This window comes from Strigops habroptila, chromosome 4 (genome assembly GCF_004027225.2).
Source record: "Strigops habroptila isolate Jane chromosome 4, bStrHab1.2.pri, whole genome shotgun sequence".
Taxonomy (NCBI): Eukaryota; Metazoa; Chordata; class Aves; order Psittaciformes; family Psittacidae; genus Strigops; species Strigops habroptila.
In genome coordinates this window covers 5,942,778-5,969,533 of record NC_046358.1, presented here as the reverse complement: position 1 = coordinate 5,969,533, position 26,756 = coordinate 5,942,778, and the positions used below count along the sequence as shown (strand labels likewise).

The 26,756-nt window shown below is 48.8% G+C and overlaps 1 protein-coding gene across 2 annotated transcripts; it reads right to left on the bottom strand.

Annotated features, from left to right (window-relative positions):
• Positions 1-99: 99 nt before the first annotated feature.
• ARHGAP1 (Rho GTPase activating protein 1) lies at positions 100-26,756 on the bottom strand. 2 transcript variants are annotated; one of them, XM_030483434.1, is made up of 13 exons: positions 26,653-26,756; positions 21,063-21,246; positions 20,179-20,271; positions 9,703-9,790; positions 9,328-9,459; positions 8,764-8,850; positions 8,053-8,151; positions 7,266-7,373; positions 5,981-6,057; positions 5,514-5,591; positions 4,859-4,987; positions 4,587-4,690; positions 100-3,903 (listed from the first exon to the last, which is right to left on the bottom strand). In XM_030483434.1, the coding sequence occupies exons 2-13, from the start codon at positions 21,199-21,201 to the stop codon at positions 3,724-3,726; spliced, it is 1,314 nt and encodes a 437-aa protein (XP_030339294.1). In that variant the 5' UTR covers positions 21,202-21,246; positions 26,653-26,756; the 3' UTR covers positions 100-3,723. The 2 variants fall into 2 exon arrangements, with proteins under 2 accessions (XP_030339294.1, XP_030339296.1); XM_030483436.1 differs by lacking the exon at positions 26,653-26,756 and adding an exon at positions 21,472-21,912.

Genomic DNA, 26,756 nt, shown 5'->3' with positions numbered 1-26,756 from the left:
ACTCCTCTGCACGGTTATTACGGCTGGCAGCGTAGCCAGCTTTACTTCTGCTCCTTGTAGATGTGCCACAGCTACCACCACTTGACAGACACACCTGGATCTGGGATTACAATTCGAATTTTATTGAAATACAAAAAGTGCAAACTGTGAAATACAAGATTGGTGCAGATTAGAAGAAAACAAACAGTGTGAACCGTGAAAACCCCAGGGCTGCACCTCATGAACATGAACAGAAAAGGCAGCAAGGAACACCAGCAACAAAAGCAAAAGCCAACAGTTTTGCACAGGAGCCCCCGTGCATGAAAGGTAACAAGGACCAAAGTGGTCCTCAGCTCTCAAATAGCAAACATTGCCACAAGGCATCCAGCTGGCCCCAGCACCCCTGTGCCCCCCAACAGCTCTGGTGTCAGGACACAGCATGGGCCAGGGAGCAGGGGCCGATAAGACAGCAGGAGGCTTAAGCAGAGGGGAATGGTCGAGGTGCTAAAGAGCAGAGGGTTGAAGTGTAACAAGTACCCCCACGGGGAGAAATGGCTAATAGCTAACCTGAAAGACAGGGAAGAGACCCTTGGGCAGCTCTACAGCAAGGAGAACAAAGACCAGCACCCTAATCAGATACTGCCTGCACCTATAGACACCCAGCCCTGCTAGCGCCTGCCTATGACCAGGAAAAGAGGGAATTTCAGCCCCTGGTCTGGGCAGATGCAGGCTCTGGTGGGCACACACCCAGCACAGGCTGAGGCAGCCCCAGGCCAGCTCCCTGCTCAAGTCACACGAGGGGTATTTCAATACAAGGCCTTCAGGAGAGCAGACTGCAGAAGCAGAAGCAACCCTGGTTCCTGTGCCTGCTCCAGGGCCCCCGGCAGCTCCGGCATGAGGAGCAGCAGACAAAAAGGGATATTTACACTGGGTCCCTTCCAGGATTTGCAAGCACTTTCCCACCGTGAGCAGTAGCAGCTTCCTGAATGCCCTCCAAATCTGCTCCCTGCAGGCACTGAACTGGAGCAGGCTTTTATCCCTGCCTGCAGGGGATGCACCAGTCTCCATTTTGCTAAAAAAGGAAAGATTATTTCAAGAATTCACTTAAAAAAAAAAATTTAAAAAATTAAAAATAAGCACCCACCAAACAAATTCCAGCCAGAACATGGATACTTGCAGCAATCCTTGCTCTGCCCCTGGAGAGGAGCTAAACTACACCAGCATTGGTCCCTTCACTACTGAAGGGAATGGTCCTTGCTGCTCTGCACGCCTGGAACGTGCCAGCCTCCCCTGGGAGCTGGGGCTACACACAGGGCCAAGGCCTCCTGCCTTGGCACACAGGCACTTCCCGATCCACGGTGCCAACTTTGAGCTTGCTTGTCCAAGGGAAAGCGAGCTGGGATTGCGTTTCCTCTAGGGGGATGTAAGCGAGGCCAGTGTCAGCTCAGATCTAGTCAGAGCATCAAGTCTACCCCCAAACTGAAGCCACAGCACAGGGTGCCTGCAGGGGAAGAGGGGCTGCACTGGGCTCCCTCAGCCTCCACAGTCCTCCCCGGCTGGCCAGAAAGTCCTGCCTCTTAAAGCAAACACTGGGGCCTCTTAAAGCAAGCACTGGAGCAAGTACGCCTCTCTTCACACCATCCATCACAGATTAACTCTCTGCAGCACACCAGCCCTGCTAACTTGCTCTAGCACAGAGCACAGGTGAATTGGGAGCTGAGTGCCTCTACCTCCAAAACATACATGTGGTTGCTGCTGTGAATTGTTCAGGCTGAAACAATTCATACCCTGGACAAATGGGACTCTTGGAACACGGAGACTAAGCAACCTTGTAGCTTCCATAGGGCAAAATCCCCCACTATCTAGATGGGATCAGACGCCAGCCCTCTCCTCAAACACCTCCTGCTCCAGCCTTAGTGATGCTCAGTTTCTTGCTCACTATTCCCATGCATATGTTGCTTCTCCTCCTCCATGGACCTGTGCTGCCCACAGAGCTGCCTGTGTCCTCACCCATCCCCATTCCAGAGCTCAGCAGTAAGAGCAATTTCCATAACGCCTGCAGCAGATGACACTTACTTTGCTTACAGCTGAGGCACTGATCGTTGGTCAGTGTTTAAAGGCAGGCTAAAATACTATGAAAAAGCAAATGCTATTTTGCATCCAGGAGCTATTTAAAATAGTTCTGCTTGGTCCAAAAGATTTGTTCCTGTAGCCAGATACAGCAACAGAGGCCTGGCCCAGACACAAGACACAAAGATATAACACAGCAGTGAAGTAAGGCTAGACGCTCCCTGCTAACACCCTGCTGGGCCCGGGCTAAGGAGAGGGATTTCTTTTAGCTCAGGGAATGGGAATGCTGCAACCCAAACCCAAAAGTGATGCCCTCACAGGTTGCAGCTGCTTTGGGAAGGTACCAGGTCGACCCCGCTCTGAGCCTGCCCTGCAGACAACCCAACCTCTCCTGCTGTGTCCAGGGCATACAGGGTGCATCTGACCAGGCTTCCATGGTAGGACAGAAGGAAGGTAGCTCAGAACTGAGGACGAGACAAGGCAAAGGCCCTTGGCATGGAATAGCTGTTCCCTCACAGCTTTGGCACATGAGTGCTCAGCACCTGGGCAGAAACGTAATCCCAGCCTGGTGCACTCCAGGGTGAGGGTCAGCCCCAGCCCCTACACCTTCCCTCAAGGCCGTGCTCTCTGTTACCCTGTGCTGGGGAGAGTCCTGCTCAAGAAGACAACAAGCCAAGGTGCTCTGTGCCATCAGCACAGATGTACATGTCTGACAGAGGAAAGGGGCTTTGTGCGGCTGCCCCAGGGAGAGGCAGTGATGCTCGTAGTGTGCAGCAGGTTCAGTGCCACCAGGGCACTTGCTCCCTGCCCTTCAGTCTCACCAGCCATCAGAGCCCCACCACACAGCCAGGATGCATGAACCGTCCCAGCCAGGCTGGAAATAATGCTGGAGGGACAAACAATGCCTGAGCTGGGTAACTATGGGAGGCACCTCACCCACTACACCCCAGCAAACACTGAATAGTATCTGGAGTGGTGACTCCAGAGGGGTTTGGGCTAAATTCAGCTTCCTTGTATTGGAGTCTGACCGGTAACACAGCCCATGTGCTGTTGAGCCTGTCCTTCACTTGCCTGCCAAAACCATGGGGTCTGGAGTAGTGTTTGCAAGTGCAGGACATGCTGCACCCGAAGCACAAGGGCTGCCCAGCTCCCTCCTTGCCTCAGGTGCTGCTGGGGAAAGGCAGATGCACGCTTGCTGCTGAGGGATGGCACTGGCAGCAAGAACATCTCTGCCACAAACCCAGCGAGCTGCCCTCACCCAGACAGCCCAGTGGAGGCGAGGGGGTGAGCTGGGGCTACTGGGAGCTGAAACAATAAAGGTCTTTGCTGAGGAAGGGACCAGGAGGGCAGAAAGGGAAGGAGGAAAGGGAGGCAGGGCACCTGATAGGGCAGCAGGCTGGTGATGAGCCCTGGAGGAGCTGCACAGACTGGCAGGGGGGCCAGGACTCCACTCGGAGCAGCAGGGAGACCAGCTCCCCTTCCCCATCCAGAGCAGCAAGTCTCTGCACGCTTACTTACACACTTTCTCCACCATCTCCACAGCCCTCGCTCTGCTCATCACCCAGAGGATCAATAGTCCCTTTGCACTGGAGACAGCTTGGTCACAGCTCCAAGACAAGGTGGGAAAGAAGGTGGGAAGGTGAGCACAGTGTGCTGGCGTGGGCTGGCCTGGATTCAGGCCTCCACATCCTCGAAGAGCTCCTTCTGGTGGTCCAGCAGGAACTTGGTAAAGGTATTGATGGGGTTGATGGCTTTGAGGGTGATGGCTACATCTTTGGCCCACAGCAGATTTGGGCCAAACACAACTGCCAGGTTGGTGTTTGTCATCTTGTTTCTGTCACTGTGAGCAGAGACCTATGCGGGAAGGAAAGAGACCATTATGAATCCTACAGAACAACAGAGTAGGTGCCCTCTACACTCCCCAAAGCCAGAGCTGACAGACTCCCAAGGGAAAATGGGAGGAAAGAAAGCGAAGGCCCAATGCCAGAAGACAGAAACACACGTGACACCCAGCATTCAGGAGGTGAGGAGCAGAATCTTGCCATTTGCCACCATGGCTTAACCACCAGGCCATATCATAACAACAGAACCAAAAGCACTGTCAGCCAGTATCTCTACAGTCCAGGTCACCACTCAAAACAGAATTACCTTCCCTCTTGCTAGAACAGCCTTGCAGTGGCTTCCCTGGCAGCACACAAAGTGCTGTAGGGCAGATCTGAGACCCCTCTTCTAGTCTAATCTTCTACTCAGATATCTTGTAGTTGTACCTTCACCCTGCGGAGCTCTCAGCCTCCCTGGCATAGACCACACAGGCTTAATGCCCACCTGCACCTCCCGCCATTATGAGAAGCAACTGCTTAGGCTAATTCATCATGATCACTCTTGATCTCTGTTTAACAGTAAGGTAAAGAAAGGCAATTTTCTAGCTTGAGACTCATTTCCTCTCAAAGGAAAAGAGGGAGCAGGCAGTTAGAAAGCTGCTGCAAGGCACTGGCAACTGAACTAGCACAAGCCTGCCCACCTTTGGAGCAGCTCACCTGCACCAGGAAGGCTGTCAGTAAACGGAGCACTTGGTAGTTCTCTTCTGGCAGAGTCTGGAGTGTTTTGCGAACAACATCCACACGATTCTCCTCCTCCACATCTAAAAAGAGGGAAAAGACAAGCAGGTCCATGAAGAATCCTCAGCACCCACCCTGATGAAAGCCAAGTTTGCAGTCACAGGGTATCCCATGCATGCCCCCCTCCCAAGATATCTTTGCCTTTGGCCAGTGTAACCTTCAGGGAGTAGGACATTGTTGTTACAACTCACTCTGGAAGCTGACAACGTGGCTGTAGAGCCCAAAAGTGAGGAGGGGTTCAGGCAGCTCCCTCAAGAAGGTCTTGAGAATCACAGCAGGGAGGTGGACATCTTCATACTGCTGGAAATCTACAGGCACACCTGAGAAAGTAGAGCAGAGCCTCAGTGCTCAGTGGCCAAAGCAGGACCTCCTCCAGACACAGAAAGGGACACGGTGATCAGAGCTCAGAACTAGGGAAGCAGGAGTTTAAAGAAGAACACAGAGAGGGTACTGAAGCACCACATCTTCTAGAAGAGTGGAAAAATGCATCCCAAAAGCATATGCAAAGCGCTGCTGAATCTAGCACTACGTCTTTAGAAGTCATTCGATGTAACAGATGAACAAGTTTCTTCCTGGTCATCTTCAGTGCATACAGTATAACCTGACTAAGGTGGTATATCCCACCCCAAGAAACAGGGAAACTCAGGAATGAAAAAGGCAGCAAGGGGAATGTGAGTGGGAAGGAATATGCTTTCTACACAGCAGAAGTATCAGATGCTTCTCCTTTGCAACTTAGGTCATACCTCACCTAGAGGCCTATCAAAGGAGGAGAGGAGCCATGATGGATTAGTTCCAACACAGCTCCAGCTGGGAATGAGTGGAGCTCTGCTGAGTTTGGGCACTTACCCATGTTGTATTTTTGCTGGACCTCCCTGACAACCTGTGTATTTGCTGATCTCCGGAAAATCCCCTCTGTAGTAAGAGCTGTGAAGTGAGACCAGATGGAGAAGAAAGATCAGCCACGTGAGAGCCTCTAAAAATGCTGGTCTTAACAGTCATAAATCCGTGCTGTGGGCATTCAGACAGATGTCAGCAAGTCCCTTTATAGCAATTCTTTCTGCTTCCACTACCAGGCAAAGGACACAAGGAGCATTTTGCTACTCTTATACAAATGGGAGTATGGACGACTGGAAGAAAGAAATCTCCTAAGCCCTGCACAATCTCTCTTGAAGGCTAACTCACCTAGTTCATGCCTTTACACCTCATTGTAGACTGTTGTTCTTGATCTCACCACACTCTGGATGGGAACTTGGGTGGAGGAGAGGCCACTGATGTGAACTTAAGAGGGGCTGCAGTTCCCCCTGAACACTTACCATGGTCCTGCAAGTGACCAATGGTGTCTCTGACCACCAGGGGAACAGGAGACTGATCAGGGCTCTTCTCCCTGAGACTGTGAAAGAGACAAAAGGTTACAAATGACTGGTCCTCCCTACCCTGCATGCAGCCCTGAGTCTGGAAGTTGCCCACACAAGCCCTGCCACATAGGATCTTGCTATCCTAGTCCCTGGCTCAGCCATTATTCCAGCCTTCTCCCCCATTCACCCATCATGCTGCATCATTCACTGGAGCAAGTACGAGCTCATTACTACACCAGAGGAATAATCCTCTCTCTTCTGTAAAACCCACAGCCTGTAGATGCCAGGGCAAAGGGTTTCCAAGAAGGCAATGAGGCAGAATCAGATGAAAAGGGTTAAGCTTCCTGTTTACTTCCCCATAGGAGCAAGGGCACAAAGAAGCTGACACATGAGAGAAATATGTATGGGATAAGTTTACCCACCCCACTCCTGTAGCAGAAGATGCATCAACCCAGTGGCTGTCTGGGAAGACCTAGTGATGCCAAAGTGTGTGCTGCCACCCTCACATTCAGCTGTCTGTACCACTTAATGGCTTGGAGCTGTTCAACCCTCTCAGGCTACTCAAACTCAGGCACACAGCACCACAGGAAACACCATTTGGAAACGTGCTGCAGCTGGGGCACGTGTTGCCAGATTGCTTCAGAGGATCTGTCTGGCCACAGGGTACTGGCTCCTCCTCATTCCCCGAGGAAGCAAAATCACACTCCAAGTTAAAAATACCTTCACCACTTAGCCAGTATCACTAGCCCTTGCCAGTGTCTGTGCTTGCCTGTGTCACCCTGCAGGAATGGGGGGTGGGATCAGTACAAGGGTGAATAGAAGTGCTTTTAAAATAGAATTTATGATATGGAAAAACCTAAGATCTGCAGCACTGCTCAATCAAAACAGCCCTAAAGACATCACCCTCAGCCTCGGACAGACTTCCTTTGCTTAAAGGAAGTTTGTAGTGGCATAAAGCTGTCCCACATGGCCCTTATTTTGTTCATCCCTTAGTGATGCGTAGCTGCAGAAGCAATCCCATCCTAATTTAGATACAATCTAGCTGGGGAATCAAGAGGGTGGAACTGAACCGAGTCAGGATCTGGTCACGAGCGCAGAGTTCCTCAGAAGAATGATGAAGGCTCCGCAGGAAATCTGAACTGCCCGAAAGGTTACAGCCACTTTTGCTGCTGTTCAGTTACAAATACAGTGAGCTCGTATCAAGCAAGACAGGGCAAAAGCAACACAATCCAGGGATACTCACAGCTGGAGCGAGACTCCAAACTGCTGGTTTGGCAGCGGTGGACGCGGAGGGGTTGGCTTCAGGGGCACTTGTGAAGGTTTCTGCAGGGATCTCAGATATTCATCATATCTGTGGCAAAACACGGACTAGTAAGAAGCCACCCCACCTCCCAGAAAGAGCATGAACCCAGTGCTGCACACCCCCTGGTAACATCTCCAGCCTAGCGTGGTTGATTCCACCTATGCAAACAAAGTACAGGCAGCTCTGGAGCACAGGGGCAACAAGATCAAATGTCTGGTTGCCAGAAAAAAGCAGGGAGAAAGGAATATCTATCTGGAATCAGGAGCTGGAGTAGCTGTGGATGACAGCCTGGGCAGGAGGCCAGGGCAGCACTGCTTGTGATGAGACAGTTGCATGTGTGTGTGAGGGACGGGAAATCAATCTGATAGGACTGGGATTGTGGCAATGTTGGGAAGCCCCAAAACCAAGGTGAACCATGCAGAGGGAGCAGAGCAGGTGCCCAAACACAACAGATGAACCATGAGCTCCAGGTCAGCAGCCTGCAGAAAGCCCCAGAGGGGTGAGTGGGAAAGGCAAGATTGGTGCTCCACTGGGACAGAACTGGGCACCGTGGCCAAGGACACACAGGGAGGAGCATGGAAGGAAGCGATAGTCCTTAAGGCAATTTGTCTCCACTCCCTCCAAAACCACTGCCTGAGTGGAACAATCTCTTCCTCCCCTTGCCATTCCTCCAGAAAAGTCCCCTCTCACGGAGTCCTAAGCAAAGGGAGACAGGCAGCATTCTCACTTCAGCACTTGGCTTGGGATCCCCAACTGTTCCAGCTTCACGTACTCCTCCAGCTCGCTAAGGAAGTTCACATAAAAAATCTTTCGTCCAAACTTAAAGCTGAAAAACAAGAGAAAAGTAGATTATGTGAGGAATGGGGAAAACCAGTATCAGAACTGACTGCCTACAGACAAGGAGAGCAGGGCTCCACAAGAGACATCAGTGGGGCAAAGGGGCAGGTACAGAGCAGCAGAGATAACACCCCCAGAGCTCTCCAACTCCATGTATTTGATGCCAAGACTTTCCAAGTCACATCAGAAGCTCCAGCAGCAGCAGGCTCCCTAAAACACTGGATTTCTCCTTCCAGCAATAGGCTGAAGAAAGTTTTGCTTTCAATTATTTTTACAAAGTTAGGATTTCACAATGAATTAAATACAATTTGGACTGATGCTTTCACTTCCTTTTTCATTATTAGCAGGACCTGCAACACTTTCCTTCCACTTGGCTGGACAGAAAGGGAGCAGCAGCACAGAGCTGCAGACTCTGCGGGTTCTCAAAGCAGTACTTCTTGGGTTTGAGTATTTCTGAGCTCAGAAACAGGAGGAGATAGTATAGGGTGAGAGTCCCCAGGGTAGGCTTGGCAGCCTGGGTTTACCTTGTGCCCCACTGAGAATGCCCCATTATTCCCCTGCAGTGTAAGGATGTGAGTGAGCCTCCTATAGTGCTTCCTACCTGATCAGAGGCTTGAAGAGAATCAGCAGGGTCTTGATGAACATTGTTGGGTGCACAATATACAAGGCTTTGATGTTCTTCTTGTACCTGCCAAAAGAAGCTACGTAAGGATGAGCTGTGCTTTCGGGAGAGGATCCAATCTTTCCAGATGAAGGCACCCTGGTGCTCCATTCCTTTTGCACTGAGCCTCACAACTCCCCAGCACCCACAGCCTCTGCTCTCCCATGCTTTGTAGCTGTGTCAGGCCACTCAGCAGCCTAAGGGCACACTCTAATTCCAAGATTCACCCAGAAGCAGTGAGCAGCCTCATCAGGAAGCAACAACTATACCATGGGGTGACACACTTGCAGTGGGTCCTGGCTTTGCTGCTTGCCTGTTGTCCTAAAGGATGTAACTACAGAAGGAGCCGTTTATCCCATGATTCAGCCTGCATTAAACAACAAGCCACCTCTATAAACAGCAGAAACAAGTGATAGTAAATTATGATCCCCAAGCTACGTGGAAGAATCTACATTAGGCTAGAGAACAGCATGTTACAGCCTTGCTTGCTGCAGCCTTACTCACTTCCGATCAAATTCCCTGTAGGCATCCCGCAGCCAGCTCAGGGATGGCTTGTTCTCACTGGTCAGGCCATGGTGCAGGTACACCAGTGTGTAATCACTCTCCACATACTGGTCCAGTGTGAATTTCAGGTACCTGAGAAGAGACAACTGCTGAACTCACTTCAAGCTCTGCCACAGAGAGGCTCTTCCTCTCTTGGGGACTCATTTTTGTGTGTCTAAACAGAGGAGTTGCATCCCCAGCAATGCAGGCAAGTACTTTGGGAGGACACATCCAGCTAACAGAGCTAGTGCAGATAGATTTGGCCTCAGAAATCCAGCACCTGGGAATTACATCAGGCTTCAGAAGTTAACAGCAGCCTCCTAAGACACTACTCACCCCAGCAGTTTCACGTGATCAAGTTGATGACTTGGGGGCATCCGGCAGGCACTGAACAAAATGACTTTCCTTCCATATTTGTCATCACCTGCAGATGAAATGCCAGGGATTACAGGGAGTTTAAGGACTACATTGTGGCCCTGGAGGCAAGGGACAAACAGAAAATGGGAAACCACCATAACAAGGCAGAAGTCTGGATTGCCACAGTTGCCAGCAAAGCTAAACCTCGTTTTCAGCAGTTACCATGGGCCTAGTATGGAAGCAGAAACCTGAACCAAGGGCCTGGCAAGTCAACAATGTGAAGAGAGAACAGAGTCCATGCTCCAGCCCTGAAAGAAAAGGAAGGATTGGAATCCAGGATGCTCTGGGGCACGTAGGGATGGAGGCCTCAAGTACAGAGTGCTCAGAGCATAAATCCTGTAACACTGCCCCTGGGCATTGCTCCTGATGTATGTGCCCAGGGAGGCACAGAGAAAACTGCCCTCACAGGTGTAACAACAGCTCCTTCCATCCTGCACACAGTCCTAGACTAACTGCCCATGGCCTGGTGCATTTGTTTCTTGCTTCACCTGAAGCTTAGTCCTGCACAAAGGACAAAGCCATTTCATATCCTGGAAACCAAGAAATTCTTAGGAACAGGGCAGTCCCAGCCAGCCACATCCCAGAAATGAGAAGCAAGCATCATCATAAGCCTCTTCTACACATGGACCAAGTAGGGCTGCTGGATTCTCCAGGGGGATTGCAGAACAAGCTGTTCACTGTTTCCTAGATTTTCCATCCACAAAGATATTTTTCCAACCTGAGCTGGAAGGAGCTGCAAAATGCAGCACAACAAAGCATTTTAAGTACAAACCCAGCAGAAAACAATCCCCATCTCACTGGAGCCAAACAACCCATACAGCACCCTCATCTCAGGGAAAACCCAAACACCACTTGAGGCTTCAGAAACAAGCCGAGTTTTCCCCAAGCAATACTTCATACATCAGTGGACTTAAGCCAGCAGAGATCTCAGCCCCATGAACAAAATCCAAGCAGATGGGCATGGACAAGCTCAGCAGACAATGCTAGAGGAACCAAGAGATTTAGCTAAGGGAGAACCAGGTCACAAATCTTTTGGACATTTGGAGTTCGAAGGAAAGTCTGGTTCTCTCTCAGACATAACACCCGATCCATCTCCATGAGGATGACTTGCTTTTTAGCACCAGTGGAGATGAAATGGTTCCTTTAGTGTGAAGGGTTAAAGTCTTCCCATCTTTCTTGCTACTCACCTTGCTCCCCTATGGCATAACCATCTCATACAGACCACAGCACAGAAAAGCAGCAATGATCACTACTTATGCATGACAGCCTTGCATTGTATCCTTGTCCCTACACTGATTTACACTGTTCAGAGCATGCAGTGATTTTCTCACCTTTGCAGGGGCTCTGACCCTCAACTACTGCTTGGTTACACTTACTGTGCAGCAACTGAGATCTCAGACTGAACCCTGGACAGCAAACCTGAGGTTCCTGGGAACACTGCCTGTTGGTAACAGATGACCACCTTGTGCTGCGAATGGCAGCCACAGAACTTACATATACCAGCCATGACATTAAGATGCCACTAACCCTCTTTTAGCCCCGTGCTGGCTACAAGAACAGATTCTCTTGTTGCTTGTTCACGTATAATTTTCCCTCGGAAGTCCTATTTCCAAGTCACTTACCAGACAACACAAGAGACAGAAGTTACTGATGCACACAAGCCAGAACCTCTACAAAAGCTTGGGACACTGAAGCAGCACTAGCTACAGACCAGGAAAGGGTTGGCATAGGCCATGACATTGACATACACATGCGGAGGTAAGGGGCAATTAGGGAGGATGCATGACCCAGAATGCAGGACTAGGAGAGAGTGATGCAAGGCTCATCTGGGAACACCCAGATACAGTCACAGCCAGGCCACAAGACCAACATCACATTGCATATCCCACAGTAGCCCACTCTCTGCCTAGCCCAGAGTTTCTTAGTAGCTTGCTATGAGTTTTAGGGCTGGGTCTAATGCACATAAGCTGTCTATAAAACAAAAGTGCATGTTACAAAGTCCTGGGCAAGGAATATGGCATCTTGTAACTCTTCCCAGTGATCTTGAGCCACTCGTATGTCTCCATCTGGAAGATAAAGGGTCTTGCCTGCACAGAGCAGCAAGAAGATAGCAGCATCTGAGAATCTGTTGAGTTTTATAGTGATGAAAGAGAATAGTCAGAAAGACTACAGATCTTTGCAGATCATAGCTCTGTGCTAAAGTCAGAATAGGTGCTATCTTCAGTTAACTGAGAGGCTGCATTACACCAGAGTGGATGGTCTGAGAGCCAGAAGTAGGCTGCAAGCTTGATCAAGGCAGGCCTTGGCCGTGAAGAACTGCGTGTTCAAGCAGTGTTGTGGGTGGCCACACACTCAGCTCGGGCTCCTGGGCAGTGATTTCCATTCCTGACAAGTCACAAATCAGGAACCACATACCTTAAAGACCTTCCTCTGGAATGATATGAAAGCCTACGGCTGGGCCTATGCAAAGTCTGGAATTTTGTTCCTTATATAGCCTTGGAGAAAAGGTCTGGGATTGCTGATAAAGAGAAAATGGACAATCCATGATTCTGCCAAAAGGGAGACGGCGTGTTTCCCCTGGCCAAGTATTTCCAGGGCCAAGTACTCCAAAAGCTAATCTATAGCCCCCTGGATGACTGAGAAAGGAGTGGCCCATTTTGCCTTCCAAAACAGAATGAATTTATGCGCAACACCTACACAGGAACCAGCATGCCCATCACTGGGTTCTGCGTTTCACTCCGGTTTCATCACACTGAGCTCAGCCTGTCAGCACAGACACTGTAAAAACAACCAACTGCCAATCTTGTTTCCACCTGACACAGATCAGATCAGTCTGCATCCTCCAGACACGACAAAGTGCAACGTTCAGCATTCAAGCTGAACCATCAGTTGTTCCAATTCATAAGCAAGAACCTAAAGCCCATTCCATGCGTTCCTGGCTGCTGGAGAAAACTGCCTGAAGGTGGCCTGTCTGCCTCCAACCAACCAGATTCTTATCGTGTTTGATCTTTCCCAGATGCTCCATCCCTTGCACTGTTTGCTTTCCTGTTTGCAATATTAATCTTATGTATCTAGGTTTTCACCCCTTGTTTGTAATTGCAAATAGCTAAAGTTTCCATTAAACACAACTATAGACCATGAAGTAATCACTCAGCTTCTCAGCCTGCCTCCTACCTCTCCCAGATGAGGAATGCTCAGTAGTTAACAACAAACCAACAGAGAAGCAATTACCATCAGCACTCACAGAGCACCCCAACAATGTGCAAACCTTTGTGAGTAAGGTCATACATGACACTGGAAATAAAACTACCTCCCCATAGTAATTCAGATATCTCTTTTTTAACAGCAAAGAGCAAGATGGTAGCCAATATGCAAAGCCTCTCCAGTCAAGACAGATGCCCATCTAAAGAGATATTAACTCGCAGCACTGATGGGCATGCTAATTCTCCTAAACATTGTTATGGTGCTTTTAAGGCCCAAACTCAGTTTTTCTTCTCACCTGAAGAGCAGCACTTCTGAGACAAGGGGCATGGAACATCATTGTTGCAAGCCATCGGTGCAAGACCACGCTTTCGAAAGGGCTCAAGTTTAAATACTGAGGCTAATGTTTCAGATTGAAACCTGCAGCAATACAAACATATCAGTGCAGAAATTCCTACCAAGTACTGTCCTGAGACGGGACTCTGTTAAATGAATCTGTGTCAACACAGAAAAGACATGCGTGACTTGCAAATCCCGCTTTGTATGTCTAGGTATTTCTCCTGAAATATACCCGTTAGCCTTTATGCCGTGATTGGAAGCTGTCATACTACTCACATAACTGTAGTCCAGGGACCCTGCTCATTTCTACCTTCATCAGGTACCCCCAGCTGAGGGCCCACCTCGATGAAAGATCCAAATGGGTACTTTGAAATATCCTGGTACTCTGATACTGAGAGAATGCAGATGGATAAAACTTACCACCAAAAACTAGTGTTACTGGTGAAACAGCAAAGTTAACGGAGTGCAGTGCCAAGGAGAGAACACCACTGCATAATTCTGGAACATTACTACACCAGTTTCACAGAGATCTGGATGTTTATCAGAGCCACTGTTAGTAAAAAATTTCTCTAATGTAATTTCAGACTCTTGCCAAGCTTATGACACCGCTGGGCAGTGTGTGAATATAGTAGAGTTGCCTGTTGCAATTCCAGCGTGGGTTTAGCCCCTCAGGAAAAGAAGGTAAGGAGCTCAAAGTAGAAGTATTTTAATACATGGCATCTACCTAGATATTCCCAATATCCAAATCATAAAGCCTTAACAAGTGACTGCAGCTCTAACTGATACAAGATATTACTGAAGGGTCAGATTAAAGAATGCAAAATGGGAGGATGCCTGAGAGCGTGGCAGATGCCCAAGTAATGAGGCAGTGAAGATCAGCATTTCCATGGACTGTGTGAAGGTCTTGGCCTGCTGTTCAGAAACAGAAGCAAGAATTTCACACCAGAAGTTTTCACCTACATTGAGAAGTGTGAAAGCGCTGGCAGCCAGACTGGGACTGGAGTCCAGAGAGTATTAACAAATGCTCAGCAAGCACAGAGCAGTCTAGCACAGCTTCAGGCTAGACTGAGGAATAAGTTACCAAAATACATCTCTGCAGCCAAAGGGAGAAGAAACAGATAACAGTTGCTTTCAGCTGGAGAATCCAGTTTAAGCACCAGCTGCTTGGCATGTGAGCACAGCAGCAGATCATATGAAGGAATAGGAAACAGTCCTAGGATGAACTACCAAAGCACATACGAGAACAAGGTAAATCCCAGTTCAAACTGAACTGGTCCAAGCAGGCCACCACCATGACAGAGGAGGAGCAGGATTTACACTGAGACCCAATTGCCCCAAAGTGCCAAAAGTGAAGCCCACATGCCCAGTTTGGCTCAGATGGTTCTGCTGTGCCGGAGGCAGAGGTGCAGCCCTCAGATAACAATTTGGTGCAGGTTTTGGACTCCTGAAGAGTTGCCAGTGCAGCCTAAAGCTGAGCAAAGTTTGGGCTCCCCTGAGACAGTCCAGCTACAGGCCACGGTCATGCTAAAGGAATACCATGATCTACAGTACCAAATGTTAGCGCCACAAAAAGTCTACCTACCTGGTTGGGCCCCATCAAGTGCACCCTGGTCTGGAGGAACAGAAACAAGGTTATAGCAAGCCAAGCTTTGTACCCTTCCCCAGAAAGTAATCTTGATTAGAAAGTCTCAGAGTCTAGCTGGGTTGCCACTGGGATGCATTGAGTTGCTGTCTTGCAGCAGTCAAGCTCCTTCTATTTCATCTGTCACCCATGCTCCTCTCCAAAGCAATCCTATCTAACAATTAGAGGTGGTAACAGCAACCCACGATTCCCAAATCTCTGTCTTGAATTTGCAACTAGTTCTGTATAACCACAGTCAAACTTCTGGCCCTTACTGGTACTCTTCCCCTACCACCAAAATGGTCATCACCATAGTGCCTCTTTTAAAAGGGTTAACACAATTAAATCTGAATGTCAAGGTCCTTTGAACAACTTCAAAAGTGTATAGAGAATGGCATCATACTGTTTGAATAACACATCCAACAGATTGGTTTGCAAGAAGCTAAATAAGCTGAACTAAATTAGCTTCACTAATAAGCTGAAGATGGGAACAATTTAGATCTTCATTACACTCACAGCTTAAAAGAAAATGTTTGGTAGATTCTGAATTGAATATAAACTGCCAATTAGAATGGCCGGAGAGTGGTTACAAGTGGTTATTGCTGTGCCCAGCCCCTCTCCATCACTCTTACAGCTGCGTACTCAACAGACCCACATGGGCCTGTCAAGACAGGATGGAGAGTTCTAGAGCAGGGCTCTAGAAAGAAACTCTCCATTCCCTTGGTCTCTCTTAGGAACTTAGAATCCCTCCAACACTCTCCATTCCCTTGGTCTCGCATGTCAAAACATGGTTTTGAAAGCTGGGCTTTGGCTGGGCCCAATTCTGCAGATACAACTCATCATTCTGTATCATACAAATACTCTTAAAAAAAGTCAAAGCCAGAAACTACACCCAAAAGCAACAGAAATGGATGCACCCTGTATTAATAGGGCCAATAATAATGCACCATACTGGAAGGGAAAAGAACCTTTGTTAATCAGAGGCCTTTGCTGAGCCCATTAGCCACCAAAGACACACGGCAACATAATTTTAGCACAAGTTTTGTCTTCTAAGTGAAAGAAAGATTGATTTTACCTCCTCATGTCAATCATAGACAGCAACAACAAACCATCAGCACTAGTTACAGCTTTGGCACCTGCAGCCAACAGCCAGCCACAATGCTTTCCGGGTCGGTTTCGTACCAGATTCACCACTGAAATACTCACTGTTGAAACTACAGCTTTTAGTAACACACAAGAAGATACACCCCCCGCTCTCCACCCTGCTTTCCCTCTTCAATCACAAGTCTTACACACACTAGCATCATGCCTGCTCTGTGAGGGCAGCCTCGCACACTGCCAGTTAATGGTGTGAGGCAGCAGTTTTCCCACATAAACCAGCAGAAACATGCTCTGAGCTTCAGCAAAGCTCTGAAGTCACTGGGCAGGGACTACAGAGCTGAAGCAAATAGTAACAGCCACTCTGGTGACTACTCCTACACCAACTTCTAGCCTCTACAGAATGGAAAATTCATTCACCGGTTTTATGCTAAGCCCCAGTTTTCCTATCCCAAAAGGAAGAAAACCAGTTATTGTGTAAAAATGGGAATGCTGATGCACCTCATTGCTGTAGGTTTGCATATGGATCACAAAGGTGAGACCAGTATTTCAGACTGTGCAGAAGAACAAGGAACAACACATTGCTAGAGCTGTCAAGAGCCCTGCTCTTCCCACAGCCCCAGGTTCCCAGTAGGAACTACCATCTCCAGAGACCTCCTTCAGACTGTTATTAACTATTTGCAATTCATCCTCTGCTGACATTCAAGGACAAGATTATGTCACACTAGTCTGCCTCAACCCTCAAGGAGATGCAAGCAGCACCTTTGCCATAGAATTAGCAGAAGGATATAGAAACTCTCAGACATAACAGAAATTTGGGATAGTTCCTCAATAGTCTTTAACCAGAAGCCTGTGTTTCCTCTGAATGCTGTGTGATGTGAGCAAGGAGGAAAAACCACACTTTGCAGAAGTGGTTTGTGCAGTGAAACTGAGCCGCCTCTGCTCCAACTTCTAGCCATGTGTGAAGACAAACTTCCCTGCTACAATGCTCACAAAAATGGAACTCAAGAGTCAAGAAGAGCACAACCACACAGAAACCTCTCCAGAGCCTGTGTAAAACACTGCAGAAATTCACACCATGAGGCAGGTCTGAAAGGAACAGCATGGTATCCTCTCTTCCCTTCAGAAAAGCACTGAACCACAGAACTAAAGGAAAGTTTCCCAAAACTGAAATATTCTGTTGTACTCCCTCAAAACTGTGGCCTGGATGCCTTTTGTTGCCATCTTCCTGTGACACAGCACCGCACGGGATAGCAATGACATTCCTGCTCCTTCCCACGGACAGCCTCTTCCAGGAAGGTCCCAGTCTCCAGAAGAGACCGGAGCACAGGGCATAAAAGGAGAGTCTCTTTGAAGCTGCTGTACTATTTTTAAATGAAAAACAAGAGCAAACCCCTTATTTTGCTGGCAAATTTCTAGCAAAATATTTGCAATGTTATTTTCCCCCTCTTTAGGCCAGATATCCAGGATATTCAAATCCAGCGTGCCTTGAACTCCATCAGGAATTAAGGTCAGCTAGAAAATGAGTGTGTTAAGTTTTTGTCGTCAAAACTGGGCTTTTAGTAAGTTTAAATTAACACCACACGCCCCTCCTTCCTGCGAGAAGCAATTACTCTTCTGACCACACAGGATAACCCTGGGATCATGGAGTTCAGCCCGAGGATGGGAACCAGCCTTCTGGTTTTGTCTCAAAATAGCATCAGCATCTCAGAACGTATTTCAGGGAAGGCAGGAACAGAGTTAGCCATATGCTTTCTGCTCTCAAGTGCACAACAGGGAAGGACACAGAAGAGAAAGCTCATAAAGCAGAAGAATGGGTAAAACAACCCTTGTTCTGCTGCCATTTCCTAATATTTACAAGAACCGGGTTGGAGCTACTTGTTTCAGGCTCAGCATGAGGAGTGTTCATTGCACATGAAGGTGCTGACAAGCACAACTTGTCAGGAGAGCCAGATGCAAACAGTTTCATATTAACCCTCCAGTGCAATTCTGATTCTCCAGGCTATTTCTTAATAGCATTTTCCCAGATTTTCTCAGACTGGCTCCAACAACATCCCAGAGAATATCACCCATTCTCCAAACAGTTAACGTTACTAATTTTTGACCAAAAAACCTGAACAAACAACTTCATCCCAGAGGCCAGGTTACAACTCAGGCCCCGCAGATCGACTTAATAAATCCTGCTTCCAGGAGAGGAGACACCAGCAAGTCTCAAAACTATGTGGCAGTAAATCCACTTTTTGGAGCTATGCTACTATTCCAATGCCAAGAAAGGCATCACACCATGCTATGTGTGTGGGACCATCACATGCTTTCAGATAAACCAGCTACTGGTGAAAACTGGCCAGGGGCAACCAACAACAGAAACATCTCTGAGCTGCTTCTGCACTATGCAGAGATACAACAGGGATAGACACCTCACTAGAAATACCACTTTAAACCACTGTCAGGGAAGAGATCTCTTTCAGAATGCAGGCACAGCTCCCAGTCAGCCATCAAACCACTTCCAGATCCTTTCAGGAAGTTAGATAATTCATTCGCTATCCTAAACAACGTGTCAAACATTCCAACAGCCGCTGAGACACACCTCCACTGGAGTGATACTCCATTCAGAGAGCTTGGGAAAAAAACCTAAATGGTGTTACCTTGGAACAGAAATCCCACAGAGAGACTGGCGCTTACATCAGGAGGCAGCACACAAAGTATATCCTTGGTTTGGGCTGACATTCCAGACTTATCAATGTCTCTGATCTAAACTCTCTGCTAAGCACTTTGTCTGAAACTTTGTCTGAAGTGAACAACAGAACCAGTTAACTCATCAGCTCCCAGTCCTGAAACACCAGTTACCTCTGCCATCTGCATCCAAATAGTCTAGCTATCATCACTGAAATGATGAGTCCACACATTTGTGTGGACTCCATTTCCAGCTGTAGGGACACTGGGCTGCAGACCTCTATAAACCCCAGTCCTGAAACTCCAGCCCCATGGAAAAGAAGGTCAGTAACATGTTTGCAAATGAAAGCACTTGTGGCAAATCTACAAGACCTAGTGGCCCAAATGCTAAATACCTGGGCTTGTGAACCTGAGCAGCCAGAGGCACAAAGGACAACAAAGTTTACCATTATTGTTTTGCTCCCCAAATGATGTAACATGAAAGGTTAGGAGAAAGCAAGCTCATTCTAGAAAACAGCCCAGAAAAGAATGATGTCAGGACAACTCTTACCAAGGTACGTGCCTGATAATCTTCCCTCTGCGGTAAAACCCTGCTGCAGAACGACCCTGAATCCAAAGGACTCCAGCCTGTGCTCTGCTTCACTGCAGTTTCACATGTGGGGCAGGGAGCACAGTAGAGGAATGGCAATAGGGGAGGTAGGAAGTGGCTATAGATAATCGAGGAGGAGGAAGTGTGAATCGAGTCGCAACAGGTTGAAGAGACAGTTTGTCTTTTAAACATGGAACACAAGACAATCTGGGATTACCCCTCCCTCAGGCTTACCACAGCAACATAAAGAATATCCCCAAAACTCTTTCTTATGCAGGTCTCAGCAGTAAATTGCCATGAGTTAGCGTCATTACAATAATAAGGATAAGGTAACCACACAGAGAAAATCCCAATGCTTCTGACACTGAATGATGAGGTCTTTCCTTGCAGTGGGACATGTGCCCATTCCCCCTATTTCAGATTTCTGTATATGCTGTTTCTGGACAGGATGGCAAGCTCTGGCCACTCAGATACAAGAGAGCTTACAGACCTACTGTGAATTCCTTAGTCAGCTGAGGACAGTCAGCTGTGTACTGCGTAACTAGATAATTTCCGTGGCATTATCACACAAAAACCACATCTTGTGCTCAGGATATAGTCAAAGGCCACATCTATTCAGCAAAAGCAACCAAGTCCTGCTAATAATATAATCAAGACAGTAGGAGCCAAGAAGCAACGCAAGATTAACCAAGGTCAGTGGAACATTACACACGTGGCAAGCATTCAAGAAGTTTGGTGCTCCTCCTCTTTAGGATGCCAAGTGTCATTGTCACTTGGGCCTGGCATATAGCAGGTGCCCCCATAACCCCATTAGAAAGACCCTTCCTCAGCCCAGCTGCAAAGTCATCAAAGGAGAAAACAGAAAGACCACTACCTGCTACTTCCACAATGTGGTGCCTGGCGATATCATAGTAGGGATCATCCCACTGGAGGTGAGTGACGGGCTCAGGGGAGCCTTTGGAGTCCTCTGCACAAAACACAAGGAACAAGCAATTAGAAGACGGGATTTGCATCACCTTGGCCAGGGGTACAGGGATGGGAAAACATGGTTCTTCAACACAGGAGGGACTAATGTATGTACCTGTCCACCTTGGAAACCCTCCTTTGAAATTCTGAGAGGACAAGAGCAGCAATGGCTTCAGAAGAGACCTGTCAATCCTATGGGGGCCCAGTGTGTCCCTCAGACTGTACACTCTCTCAAAAACAACTGTTCAGATAGGTCAGAAACATTCACAAAGACCAAAATCCAAGTGCCAAAGGCAACATCATGGCTTTTCAGAGCAGGAGGATCTTAACATCATCCCTGGATGCATGGTCTCATCCTATAAGCCCTTAAGCTAATTTCCCTGACCTCTTTGGGCAGCAGTCCATAGGACAGGATTCCAGAGCAACAACTCAATCTCCAACCCCACCTCTTACATGGAAGTTCAAGACCCTTCAACTCAGGAAGGCCAACCTATCCTGTAAGAGACCGTAATAGAGGACACTCAAGGACTTGGAGCATGTCTGTACTGTCAGCACCAAAGTGCAGTCAGCCACAGGATGGAGGAAAGTATATTTACACCAGCTTGCTCAGAGCTTTTTAGTGCTGTTTCAGTGGCAGGGCTAATTCACTTGGGTGTGGTACAAGATTAATGTGTCTATAAAGCTTTCAAATGGACCTGGGCCTCTCTGTAGATGTAGATATGACCACAATGCCTGCAGGACAAACAATCCTTTTTGGCCAAAACCCAGACCCCAAACAAGCAGGATACTTACCCGACTTAGGAAAAGCAGGAGCTTCATCTGCTGGCCAGCTCTTATCATCTATGGAAGCCAGTTTGAGCTGGCTGAGGGACTGGTTAGTATCATCCAAGTTCAGGTCATCCTGAAGCTCCGAGAGTGGGTCCGTAGCCATGGTCCCCAGACACCGTGGTTTGTTTTGCAGTGTCTAGAACAAGGACTGCAGAGATTGCTGGGTGAGACACAGAGACATAGAGGCTCTTCCTCTTCTCTCTGATTTCCCCCAAATCCTCCCTTTACGTATCCAGAGATCATACTTCCCCTCCCCCTTAAGGGGGAGCTCCAGGCAGGAGCTCCTCCTACTCCTCCAAGCCAGAAGCACCGACATATGTCAGATTCTTTCATGCCATTTGCTATCAAAAGACCATCAGGAGCATGTACCAACCCTCTCAGAGTCCCTGCTTGGCCAAAGCTCTGTACAGAGTAGTTTCTCTCCTGAAATGTGAGCAGCAACAAGATGCTGAGGAAGGCGACAGGCTACACCAGCCCCTGCCTGATACGCTCACTGTACCAGCTCTGAGCTCCCCCTCCTTCCGAAGGGCTGGCACCAAGCCCAGTTGTTTCCACAGTTGGCCCAGTGCTGGAAGCATTCCCAGGAATCACCCTCCCTTCTCCCCATAAGGGAGGGCCGGAGCTCTCAACAGCACTGAAGTGGGTGCTTCAGCGTGCTGGGATCTGAACACAAAAGTGAACAGCTTCTTAAAACAGGATTTTGCAGGCTGAGCTAATAAGACAGAGAGAACAATACACACACAACACTCATCTCCTTTCAGCATCACCCAGCAAATCCTTTCTCCTATATGACAGCAAGCAGCAAGGAATCATCTCTTTAATCTAAAGCCATACAGCTAGAATGAGTATTTTTCATCAAGCATGCCATAATACTGAGGAGACCAAGGAATTAAGAGGTCCAAGAAACAGACACTTCAGTGCATTTGCTGCTGCTTGCAATCATTTCTCACTCTCACCTGGAACAGATGATGTGTCAGCCCCAAGACTGAGTAGCACAGCACACAGCACCTCCTAGGGGTACCGATTCTTAGGGACAACCCCTAGGAAGCAGCTGTTAGTTATCCTCAGTGTCTTGGAAGTAAGCAAGGAAACACTGGAAAGGACAAGTTCCTAGATCTGGATTGCTCACACGGACCACACGGGCCGTAACCCAGCAGCCAACAGGCAGCAAGCCAAGAGGAACTGTAGCAAAACAAAGTGGCACCTTGCACAAGCAAGATTCTCTTGTAGTAGTGTTGTTTCTCAGACAGGCTTGTGCTTGTTTTGCATTACGAGGAGAGCAAAGGGTTCAAAGATGATCTGAGAAGGCACAATGCCTTTGTGTGGAAAGATCGTGTTCACAGTGAAGCTATTTCCTTTAGCTGAATGGGAGGGGGGCAACGATGTTTTACATCTTTCATCCCTAGAGCTTGAACGTGTATATTTACCCAGAGAAGATGATGAAACAGTTACTCAGATGTACGCCCAGACGACAAAACCTGTGAGAAACAGAGCACCGGAAGGCATCACATCCATGCTCAGGGCAACACCCGTGACCTATCTTCGGAATGCATTTTGAGAGCACAGGAAACTGGATATTCAGTGTTTGTGCCCTCTCCCTAGATCACTCCACACTCAGTACTTCCTGTCCTCCCTTATCTGCTACTCATCAGTTTACAAGCAGTTTTCACCTCTCTGGGGCTCCCAAAGGGCTGGGAGCTGTTGCTAAGCAAATAAAGTAAGTTCCATGAAATATGAACGAGCAAAACATAGAAGGGCAGCGGATCACCAACACAGCAGGGCAAACACACAGCATCTGACCACTGCAGCCAAGCAGAGACCCAAGGAAAACTATTCCCTACCCTCCGGTGAGGGCTGTGAGAGCCATCTGACCCCCTCTGATCCTGGAGAGAAGGAGCAAGAAATCAGGTCCCTTTACACAGTGAGCTCATGCTGGAACCATGCAGCAGTGGCGGAGCCAAGGGACAAGGACTCCCCACCCCTAGCAGCTGATCTGATTTCTATGGTAACACCAGGCACCAACTCTTATGACTCAGTGAGCTCAAAAGCATTCCCCATTCAGCTCAGCAGCCCCATAACCCAGCACCCCATGCTGAGGAAGCTCCCCACAAGGGCAGCCACTCAGCACTCCCAGCTCACAGGGGCTTCCTGGCCCTGGTGAGGACCTATATCCAACTGCTGCCATCCAGAGATGCCTTTCATGTGAGATTCGTGGAGATGCCCAGTAGCAACAGTGTCCCCAAAGCAAGGTCCTGAAGCACTTGGGGACCAAAGCCAAATCTTCCCACAGAGCAGTGATAGTACTGCCACAGGGCCAGCAAGACACCAAGTGTCCTCACTTTGTCCCTACACTGACCACAACTTGGCTTCGCAGCCAACTTGAAGCACTTAATCAGAGGTGGAAGAGCTGGTTATTAAACAGCACCAGGGGGTTTCCCCTTAGGCATAAAAGTAATCCTAGTGTGGCACCATGTGGAAGAAGGAAGCTGTTAGTAGGATCCTTACAGTTCCACACTGGAAAAAGAGCCCAGTGGACGGTGCTCTTGCCAAAACCCTCCTTACTCCTTGGAAAGGAGACCAGACTCCCTATATATCTCCAAAGTGCTTTTCACAGCCAGGCAGGCAGCTCCATTCCTTGGCTCTAGGTTAGTGCTCCATGGCAGAAATGTTAATGGAAGGAGGATCCAGAGCAGAAGACTTCTTAGATATCAGGTCCTTGTGAACCAGACTGTAGCTCCCAGACAGCAGAATTTTCCCCAGCCATTTCCCAACAATGCAAAAGACAAAAGCACAGGGTCTCACATCAGGTAACCCTGGAACAGTTTAAATATAATCCTCTAAATGTCTGGGAACTAGCAGGCACTGAGGAGAAGAGACCTGGAGTTTGGACGTAAGAAACTACTTGGGGATCTTAGTATAATGGGATACATTTCACTTCCTGCATGAGATTTTTCCCTGTGTACTCAAAACTTATCCTTAAGCAGGACCTGTCATTGAACAGAAAGTCCATCTGTACCAGTATGAGTGAAACAGTTGTCAAAAAGCAGCATCCCACCAGATGTAACACAGTTTAAGAAGCCCACTTGTTTTAGATAAATGTCATGACAAGATGCAAGTGATACACCCTGTATAGCCAGTCATAAGGAAAGAAAAATTACATACCTAGATTTAAAAAGTAAAAAGCCCAAACATTTAAAAACTAAAGAGTCACACTTTTGACATCAGAAGCATTTACTTACTGCCAGGATCTAAGGAACCAACTGTTTCCAGTATGTGTTCTGCACCATTCAACCTACACTGGTTGAATTGAACACTTGCTGCCTAATAAAAACTGACTCTCTGGATAATAGAGAGATGTGCTGCAGAACAGCTTGCTCTTCTGAGCAGGAGATTCCTTACACAAGATCCCACCAGCATTTACCCAGGGAAAACAGTTCACTTGTATCTATGAAGTTCTGGTAGCTGCTGTTCATGCAGACTGTGTTTTTCTGCAGTTCCAGTTTCACTACTTTCCCATCGTTTATTTCTAAGCTGCACCTGTTTGGCAGTTTCCTTTTCCTGTTTTCCTTCCAGATGTACTATTAATTCAATAATAAACCTACACATAAAAATCTGTCCATGCATGTATTACCACACCCTGGATCTGTACTTACACACAAGGAAGAATTACAAAAGCCATTCCCTGCTTGATTAACAAGCAAGGCTCGGACCCAAGGGAATCCCAGTTCTGGGTGGCTCTATTATTTTTCTGACTCTGCTGGTATCTGCACCTCCTCCCAGTTTTGTTTTATTTGGACAAATGTCTTTTCCTGTACACATCCATCAAGTCCCTGCACTTTAAAATAGTCTTAATATCACGCACATTGCAACAAAAGGAAGCAGTTACTCAGCAGATCTTGAAAGTACTCACTCACACGAATGAGCTCCAGGACCAAGACTCACTGAGGAAGTCCAGCCCAAGTCTTTCCTCACATCTAGACTGATGATACCACAGAGGGCATCGCTAGCCTGGTACTACTCTGAAAGAGTCAAAAGGTCAAGATCCAGACCAGCTTTGTCTGGGTCACGGTGACCAACTAACTCACAACATACACACTATTGCTTGGGGAAACTCTCTGGTCTCTCATTATCATTCTCCAACATAAAGCTGTTACAGCAAGTCCAGAGTAGGCCACGATGATGATCAGAGGGCTGGAGCACCTCTCCTATGAGAAAACAGGCTGAAAGAGTTGGGCGTATTTAGCCTGGAGAAGGGAAGGCTCAGGGGAAACCTTAGAGCAGCTCCCAGTGCCTAAAGAGGCTACAAGAAACCTGGAGAGAGGCTTTGGACAAGGGCCTGTAGGGACAGGACACAGGGGAATGGTTTTAACCTGACAGAGGAGAGATTTAGATTGTATGATAGGAAGAAGTTCTTCCCTGTGAGGATGCTGAGGCGCTGGCACAGGGTGCCCAGAGAAGCTGTGGCTGCCCCATCCCTGGCAGTGTTCAAAGCCAGGTTGGACACAGGGGCTTGGAGCAACCTGCTCTAGTGGAAGGTGTCCCTGCCCGTGGCAGGGGGTTGGGACTGGATGAGCTTTAAGGTCCCTTCCAACGCAAACCAGCCTGTGATTCTCTGATTATTGTAACAGATTTTTAAATGAGCAGCCTTCCTTCCCCAGTCATCTCAAACCCTTTGCTGAAAACACCTCCACGCCTGCTGGAAACCCATCCCAGCCAGCAATCAGCCTCCTCCTAGTGATGCTCTGCAGGGTCTGACAGCAAAAGCGCTGAGCTCTGCTTCTTCCCTGGAGCAGCAGCACAAAGTACTGAGGCTGCTCTCAGTGCAGTGCAGGATCACATGTGGAGCATGTGAGGAAACGGGGTATGCACAGCCCTACAGGGGCTGCACCCCTCCTCCTCCTCTCCACCACACATCTGCTTCTCTCCCATTCCCTTAGACCGAGCTCCTGCGGCAACCCAGCGCCAACTCCAACATCCGAACAAAGAGTCTCAAAGATTCGCTATTTACACTGTTAAACCCCAGCTTCCCACAGCACACAGCATCATAGAATAGTTAGGATTGGAAAGGACCTTAAGATCATCTAGTTCCAACCCCCTGGCCCTGCACATGCATAATGGAGGGACATTTAGGGTCCCAGAAGGGATGGCAAAGCTCTGCTCGCCCCCAGCACTGTCACCCCGTGTTCCGCAGGCCGGTGCCCGCCGCTGGGACGGGGCACGCCAGCAGCAGGGCTACAGCCCGGCCCCGCCGCCACCACCACCAAAGGAGGGACTAAACCTCCGGTCCCCGCGCCCGGGCGCCCGCAGCGCTTCACAGGACAAGCTCTTCCCGCCGACCCCGAAATGACGACCCGGACCCGGACCCGGACCCGGACCCGCAGCAATCACCTGGGCAGGGGGTCGGGCGCTGGGGCTCCGGGCCCAGACCCAGCCCCGCCGCCGGGCCCCCTCCCCGCCCCGGCAACACCAAGGAGAGGCCGCTGCGGCCCACGCCGGGCCCCCCTGCTGCGGGAAGGGCCGGGTGCGCTCCCCGGGCACCAACCGCTGCCATTACCTGCTGCTGCTGCTGCTGCTGCCGCCGCCCGGCCCGCCCGCCAGCCCCCGGAAGCGGGGAGCGCCGCGCCGCGCTGCGCTGCACCGCCCCGCCCGCCGCCGCTC

What these genes read in the sequence shown, in the direction of transcription:
- ARHGAP1 (XM_030483434.1), bottom strand. Translation starts at nt 21,201, where the DNA reads ATGGCTACGGACCCACTCTCGGAGCTTCAGGATGACCTGAACTTGGAT. An exon ending in TTTGGAGTCTCGCTCCAGCT is followed by an intron (nt 6,058 to 7,265) that starts GTGAGTATCCCT and finishes TCTCTTTCACAG; the next exon opens with TCTCAGGGAGAAGAGCCCTG. An exon ending in TGGTCACTTGCAGGACCATG is followed by an intron (nt 5,592 to 5,980) that starts GTAAGTGTTCAG and finishes CTCACTTCACAG; the next exon opens with CTCTTACTACAGAGGGGATT.